The 7,992-nt window shown below is 35.5% G+C and overlaps 1 protein-coding gene across 1 annotated transcript; it reads left to right on the top strand.

Annotated features, from left to right (window-relative positions):
- Nucleotides 1-5,598: 5,598 nt before the first annotated feature.
- On the top strand, nucleotides 5,599-6,929 carry LOC107781938 (uncharacterized). Its single transcript, XM_016602757.2, has one exon. The coding sequence runs from the start codon at nucleotides 5,828-5,830 to the stop codon at nucleotides 6,776-6,778; it is 951 nt and encodes a 316-aa protein (XP_016458243.1). The 5' UTR covers nucleotides 5,599-5,827; the 3' UTR covers nucleotides 6,779-6,929.
- The last annotated feature ends 1,063 nt before the right edge of the window (nucleotides 6,930-7,992 follow it).

Raw genomic sequence — 7,992 nt, 5'->3', positions numbered from 1 at the left:
GGTTGTAAACTACCATTCAAGTTGAGAAATAAAGTTGAGAATGAACCTCTATTGAAAATTCACTGTGACTTATAGGGTCCTGCTCCTGTTGAATCTTCCCAACATATGAAATACTATGCTTTATTTGCTGATGATCACAATAGATATACTTGGTTGTATCCTTTAAAAATAAAATCTGACTTCTTTTGTCAAACTCCACAAAATGGTTGAGAAACGGTATTCAAAGAGTATCAAGATCTTTCAATGTAATGGTGGAGGTGAATTTTCAAATTTTGTAGTTGTTAAATACTTAGAAGACTGTGGCATTGTAAGACATATTTCCTATCCTCACACTCCTGAGCAAAATAGCATTGCATAAAGGAAACATATACATGTAGTGGAAACTGGATTGACACTACTACTACTACTACATGCTAGGTTACCTTTATATTTATGGACTGAAGCATTTCTCACAGCAGTATTCCTGATACATAGATTGCCATCATGTGTGCATAAAAAGGAAACACCATTTCACAAATTGCATGATTCACACCCTGATTACAACAGTTTGAAAGTGTTAGGGTGCAGGTGTTTCCCTTACTTAAAGGGAAAACACAAGTTCTCACATAAGTCCTATCCATGTGTGTTTATTGGTTACAACACTTTGCATAAAGGCTATAGGTGTTATCATCCAACCACAAGGAAGGTCTTTGTGTCAATACATGTTATCTTTGATGAACGAACACTTCCCTATGTGCAGAAAAACAAGACTGGCAGTGCACTAAAAGACTCTAGTCATATGGCCACCTTCTTTGAATTTTTCTCAGAATAACAGGCTAAGTCTGGTTCATCAGACCCTACTGCTGCAGGGGAAGTGTTGGGAGCTGATCATGATGTTGTTGCAGCTGATGTTTCAAATGATCAAAGTGCTATGTTGGGAGCTGATCATGATGTTGTTGCAACTGATGTTTCAAATGATCAGGATGATGGTGTTGCTGCTCAAACAACTGCTCCAACTGCTGATCACAGTGATGTTGTTGAGTCTGATCGAGATGAGGTTGTGGAGGTCACAAACAGTGTTGCTAAGCCCTCTACAGACATGCAAAACTCAGGCATTGATGAATTGCACTCAGAGGCCTCTCACTCAGATGAAACACCTATGTAGTTCACAGTGACAGATCCAAGAGGATTGCAGCTAGAAATGGACTTGTCACACTTCTTTAATGCCCATGATGAAGCACCTCCAACAGAAAATATAGTTCATGCTGAACTTGAAATCACTGCTCAAGGCCATAAAATGGTCACAAGATTCAAAGCTAAGTCTCTTCCTATAACTCATACCTCATTAGTTGTTATACAAACAAAACTAGAAGAACCTAAAACTATAAAAAGAAGCTCTTAGTTTCCCTCACTGGTTCAAAGCTATGCAAGAAGAATTAGCAGCTTTACATCAAAATGAAACTTGGATACTAGTTCCCAGAACTTCAACAATGAATGTAGTAGGATCTACGCGAATGTTTAAAAAAAAATTGAATCCAGATGGATCAATAGAAAGACACAAAGCAAGGCTAGTTGCTAAAGGGTACTCACAACTTGAAGGGATTGACTTTGAAGAAACTTTCAGTCTAGTAGTTAAAGCTACAACTATAAGAGTTATTCTCTCTGTTGCTGTCACTTTACATTGGCCCATTAGGCAACTAGATGTTAAGAATGTCTTCCTACATGTTCATCTACAAGAAGAAGTTTATATGACTCAACCACTAGGCTTCACTGATACAATGTATCCTGACCATGTCTGTCTCTTGAAGAAGGCACCACATGGTCTCAAACAAGCTCCCAGAGCTTGGTTTTAGTCTATTCCTACTTCATCTTGGTTTCAAATGCAGTCAAGCTGATTCTTCCTTATTTACTCTCTATGATGTAGAAGGAACAATATTACTTCTGTTATATGTAGATGATATAATTATAACAAGAAGCAACTCAAGGTAGATAGGAGAAGTAGTGCAAAAGTTAGGGCATGAATTTGCTATGAAGGATCTTGGACCCTTGAGTTACTTTTTAGGTATTGAAGTAAGGTATTTTCCTGGAGGGAATCCATTTGAATCAAAGAAAATATGCAAATGATCTGCTTAGAAAAGTGGATATGGAAAATGTAAAAACAGGGCATACTTCACTAGCTCAGAGGCATGGTCTACTAGAAGCAGTTGGCAAAGCAGTTGATCCCTGAGCTTATAGAAGCATTGTAGGAAGCTTGCAGTACCTCACACTTACAAGACCAGACATTACTCATGCGGTTAATCTTGTAACTCAATTCATGCATAATCTAAACAACATGCATCTTCAGGCAGTAAAGAGAATATTGAGGTATGTCAAAGGAACCATCGATCATGGACTAAGAATCATATCACAGTCTTCCTTCAGGCTGTATGGATTCTCAGATGCAGACTAGGCAGGATGTGCCATTACACGGAGGTCTACTACTGGATATAGTATATACCTTGATGCAAATTGTGTCTCCTGGTCATCAAGGAAGCAGAACATTGTTGCAAGGTCAAGTGTTGAAGCCGAGTATAGAGCACTGGCAGCAACTGCAGCTGAACTTACCTGGATAAGCTACATTCTACAAGACATTGGAATGTATATCAAGACTGCTCATGTCTTATTTGGTGACAACTTGAGTGATCTATACATGACTACAAATCAAGGAATGCATGCTAGAACTAAGCATGTAGAACTAGATTACCACTTAGTCAGAGAGAAGGTAGCTCAAGAACAATTGATTACTCGGTTTGTTAGGTCCAAGGACCAACTAGCAGATGTTCATACAAAGGCTCTTGGCAAAGACTAGTTCCAGTTCTTTCGAGACAAGCTAGGTGTAGTGAAGTCACCTCCCACTAGCTTGAGGGAAAGTGTTGAAAATAATGACCAGGCTAACAAACCTGATAACTATGCGATCACTTAGTCTTAGTTTACAAGAATTAGGACTCTTTGTATTAGCTATCCTAGAAGAGTCCTACTCTATGTCGTATAGCCAAAATATAGGATCAATATTCTGTATAAATATATAGGACTCGTGTAACTGAAAACATATCAATACACTGTCTTCTTGACATTGTCTCTATACCATAATTTCACAACAACTTCGATATAGAAATAAATCTAGTGCATTGGCGTATCACGGTAATGAACTAAAAAATAGTTACAAGCTTGAGCTTGATTAGCTAACAGCTAGCCTAATTGTTATAGGATCATTGCATTAATTGGCCACATTCCATGTTCCTTAGAGAGAAACGACAATATGGTTACGAACCAAACATGGTGTTAAATCACTCTTTAAGTTGGTTTCATTAGCAGCCGCTAACTTGATAATTAAGCTTCCTACATTAGAGGACAACTTTGACTATCTAGATCACAGCAATGTGAACTGAAATTTTGATGTGACAAATTAAAGTGAAAGAAATTAAGATGGTCCTTTAGCCATTACAGTAGGATAGCAACTTCTTCAATAAGGAGACAGAGGCTCCAAAATCAGACTAATGCTTAAGTTAGTAACAGATTCGAGATATCAAATACACCAATAAGTAAAATAACTTTAACGTAAATGATTGAATGTAGAAAATACATAACTAATTAAGAAAATGAGTTAACAAAATATGAACCTACATAATTATTTGAATTGCTGAGTGTGTTAATATAGAAAGATTTTGGTTGATATTCTCACTCTTCTTTTGGGATAATCATGATAACAGCTTATTGAATGTTATGAGAGGTTTATCAGAATACTTGTCTGGCTATTATGGTGTCTTTACACCAAATTCCCAAATGTTACATGCATTATTGCACGAAGAGAGAAGTGAGTTAATATGTACAACTAGTTTGTACGTGACAAAAATGAAGGGAGCATGCGTACAATAGACTCTTATGGAGCCCATTCTCAGACCCCGCGTATAGCAGAAACTTAGTGTATCGGACTGCCTTTTTAGGTTTGTACGTGACAAGGGCTTTTTAAGAATTGAATTATCACATAATCAAATCATTCAGCTTCCATGGTTTTCCATAATCATATATTGCCATTTTAGGAAGAAAACTAATCCCAAATCCTAATCTTGACGGGCTTTAATTTAGACGAAATCATTTTATAATTAAGAACACGAAGAGGTATTTTTCCTAATATTACTGTTATATTAATGGATTTTAATATAAGCCAACATGTTATGAGCTCTTTTTTTTATGGTGGTGTCCCCTGGTCATTTTTATTTACTCATTAGCGGCCGTTAGATCACACTCATATGAATGCATACTCATAAAATGTTATGAGTATTATTACATCCTAAAATATGAATGCTTATGCAAAGTTATTATTGGCAATGCAGAAAGCAAGAAAGAAACAACTCTAATTTCTATATTGGAGAGAAACAAATAAAAGGGGGGATGTATCAAGAATTTATTGGTTGCATGTTTGGAAAGTAATATAGTAGCTGGAAATAGACTAATAGTAACAAAGAACAATTTAACTTTTCAAAACCATGATGAAAAAATGAATAAGTGATCTCTATCCAACAACGATTTGTTATCTCAAATCAATTTGCATGACAATGAAAGCTACTACCCAACTCTTATTAGATATTCCATGCCTAACTCTTTCCCCTACGCCCCACAGACAGTACTTCACTTTACAAAGTCCCATACTCTTCACTCCTTTTCTTGAAAATCAAACCATCCCCACTTCCACAATCCCACTAACCCCATCCCCACAAAGCTTACTTCTCCTTTTCCTTTTTTTATGTCACTTACATGTAGAGGCATATATATTTTTTATTTATGACTTATAGGTTACGGATTTAAAATAGTCATTAATATTTGTACGAAATACGAAATACTTTATGCATCAGACCGTTTTTTACACGTAAAACACGTGTTTCTTTGTGTTATCGGATGGAACTCTTAATTTTGGACTCGAATACTACCTTCACTTCATTTGTATTAGTCACACAAATCCAGTTCAAAATTAGTGTCACATTAGAAAACTAAGGAAGCAATTAATTTCTTCTTCTTCTTTTTTTTCCAATTTATCATTGCTCAGAACAAATTAAATTATCTAAACGTTTCCCAATAGTTAATATATCATTTTGAAAAAAGATAAAGAACAATTTAGTCAAACAATTCTTACAATTAAAGCTATAAAATAATTTTCTTTAATGAATGTGTTTAAATCTTAAGGGGTTGTTTGGTAGGGTGTATAAGAATAGAATTGAATATGGTGTATTAGTAATATTGGGACTAGTAATATAAGGATTAGTTATGCTAAGATTATTTCTTATCGATTATTCGGTTCGGTGTATTAAAAGTTTTGAAAAGGCAATTTTGTCTTTATACATCCTTATTCATGTATTAAAAATATGGTATTACTAATAATATAATTTTTTATCTATATGAATAGTACTGAATATGACGTATAACTAATACATTGATTGAAAAATACTACCAAATAAGAAATTAATAATACGAAGATAAATATATGCTCTACATTATTTTCCCTAATACATCCTACAAAAACAATCCCGAAATGGCATTTAAAATGGACGGGAGAGAGTACATATTAAAACTAAATAGACACTTCTTGTTACAAAAATATAGTCCAATACAATAGTATTTCTCACTCACTTTTTGTTTCTTTGGTTTGAAATATATTAATGACTTCAACTTCTAAATCCGGCTTTGACTGTATATAGAAGTTAGCACATATATATACTGATCGGTGCAAAGCATTGCATACATAAGCTCACTCAATCACTCCAATGGAACTTCCACTCTTTCTTGTTCTTTTCTTATGTTGATTTCCTCTTAAATGGAGGAAAAGAAAAAGTCAAGAAAATTAAAATCCTCCATTCCATATTCAATAGTAGCTTCTATGAGTATCTTACTTTCCATGGAAGAAAATTCAACCAAAATAAATGCAATTCCCACTGAACAACCACTCCACAACCCTATGGCATCCCATTCTCTAATGTCCACCATTGTCACTCTCTACACTCTCATTCTCCTCTACTTCCCCACCACCATTGCTTTTTCTCCAGTCCTCATCTCCACTTCACTTTTATTACTTTCCCTTCTCAAACTCGGTGCAGCTCAAAGAGCTAAAAAACCCGAATCCAAGGACCCATCGTTACAAGTTTCGCGTGATTTTGCTTACCATGATGATTGCACTAGCTGTGCTAATGATTCGGTGTTTGACACGGACTCCAAACCCGACCTGGATCCGGACCCAATACGGTTTCATGACGACTACTTCTCCAACTGTGAAAAGGATTCGGTGTTTGACCCGGAACCTAAACCCGACCGGGATTCCGACTGCTTCGGCGAATCCACTATGGACGCCGTTTGTGGAAACGATTCGGCGTATGACCCGGAACCGAAACCGTTTTGCGGCGACAGCTTTGTGGAGTGGAATGTGAGGGCGCCATTGGAGGTGATATACGAAGCGTACGAAGAAGAAGAAGAGGAATGTACAGAGGAGAAGAGAGAGGAAGAGTTGAGGGTTATTGAGAGGTACGCGTCGTTGTCAATGTATTACCCGGAAACGGATACGGATAGTTCGTCGGACGGGGATTCGCCGGTCATCGGAAACTGGGATTCGCCGGAGAAATTATGTTTCCGGTGGGACGAGGAGGAAGATAGAGAAGAGTTGATAGAGATTGAATTGGATTTTTGCAAGAGAAATAGCGAAGTTGAGGAAGAGAATTTGATCGAGATTGATCTTACTCCGGCGAATTTGCCGGTGGGGTTATTTTGTAATTAACTAATTTAACACGATACTAAAGAGGCTTTTCTGTGGTTTCCATTTTTTGGGAAAGAGGGTTTCCGATTTTGGGAAAAAGACAAAAGAGTTTAGTGTGGTTTTACGTTGTTAAGAGTGTATTAAGCCCTTAATACAATGATTTGTTGATGTGTTAAATGACCAAAGCCCTTAATATTTTATTTTATTTTGAAATGTGTGAGCTGAAATTTCAATCTTTTCTTGTTCAATTGATCAACATATGCAATCCAATCTCCAATTAAAACCATTGAATGATCTTATTCATCTGAAATTGCGTAGAAGTTTTGTTTTCTTTTTTGATTTCTCTTTTTTCTTATCTTTTCCCTCTCAGAATGTGTAGTTGAACTTTGCAAAAAGTGAAGGCATGTGATTTTTTCAAAAGTTGTAACTTTAAGTTAGTTCATGAGATTTTTGATTGCAAGGGATTTGACTACAAAAAGCCACTTTACTTCAATGTTCATTTTTGGTTTTCCATTTTGTGGATAGGAATTGAGTCGCGTAAAGACGTTCTTTTGTAATGGTTGATTGGCTTTGTTTCTAATCTTAGAACTTATGTATAAGAAAAATGTGATCATTGAAATCAAATTGAACAATTTCTTTAGTTGGAAACTTGAAATTCATCTGACATTTGACATTACACTATTCGAATATTTGGAGCTTTAACTTCAAAAAGGTAATAATCATATCAGAACTATAGACTGGTCAATAAAATGTACTCAATAGTCAAATAGTTGATACCAATAACAAAGATATATTAAACTATGAATAGTTATTTGGGTAGAAAATAAAAGTGATATGGTTAAACTTCATATCATATCTAATTCCTTTTTTTTCTAATGTCAACCATCGAGACCTAAACTGGCGGCTTATTTTATTACTCCATACTTATCTGACGTTATGTTGCTAGATTAAACACTCCTATCGCTAATTAATGGCGTTGTTTTCTCTCTAGTTCCAATGATGATTGATACTTGTTCCCCTTATTATGATTGTAATTAATACATATTACAATTCGATAATCGATTATATTATACATCTATTTTTCCTCCAGGTGTTATCCCGTTATAATTCTCAGTAGCAACTAGGAGTGTCAATGGTTCGGTTCGCCCGGTTATTTTATAAAATTTATACCATACAATTTTTTCGGTTATTCTATTATTTATAATCAGAATTAGACTTTTTGAAATCGTCTCTAT

The sequence above is a fragment of the Nicotiana tabacum genome, chromosome 17 (genome assembly GCF_000715075.1).
Source record: "Nicotiana tabacum cultivar K326 chromosome 17, ASM71507v2, whole genome shotgun sequence".
Taxonomy (NCBI): domain Eukaryota; kingdom Viridiplantae; phylum Streptophyta; class Magnoliopsida; order Solanales; family Solanaceae; genus Nicotiana; species Nicotiana tabacum.
This window is presented reverse-complemented; position numbering and strand designations above follow the sequence as displayed.

Excerpts from the sequence above, each read along its gene's own strand:
- LOC107781938 (XM_016602757.2), top strand. The coding sequence starts at position 5,828 with ATGGAGGAAAAGAAAAAGTCAAGAAAATTAAAATCCTCCATTCCATAT.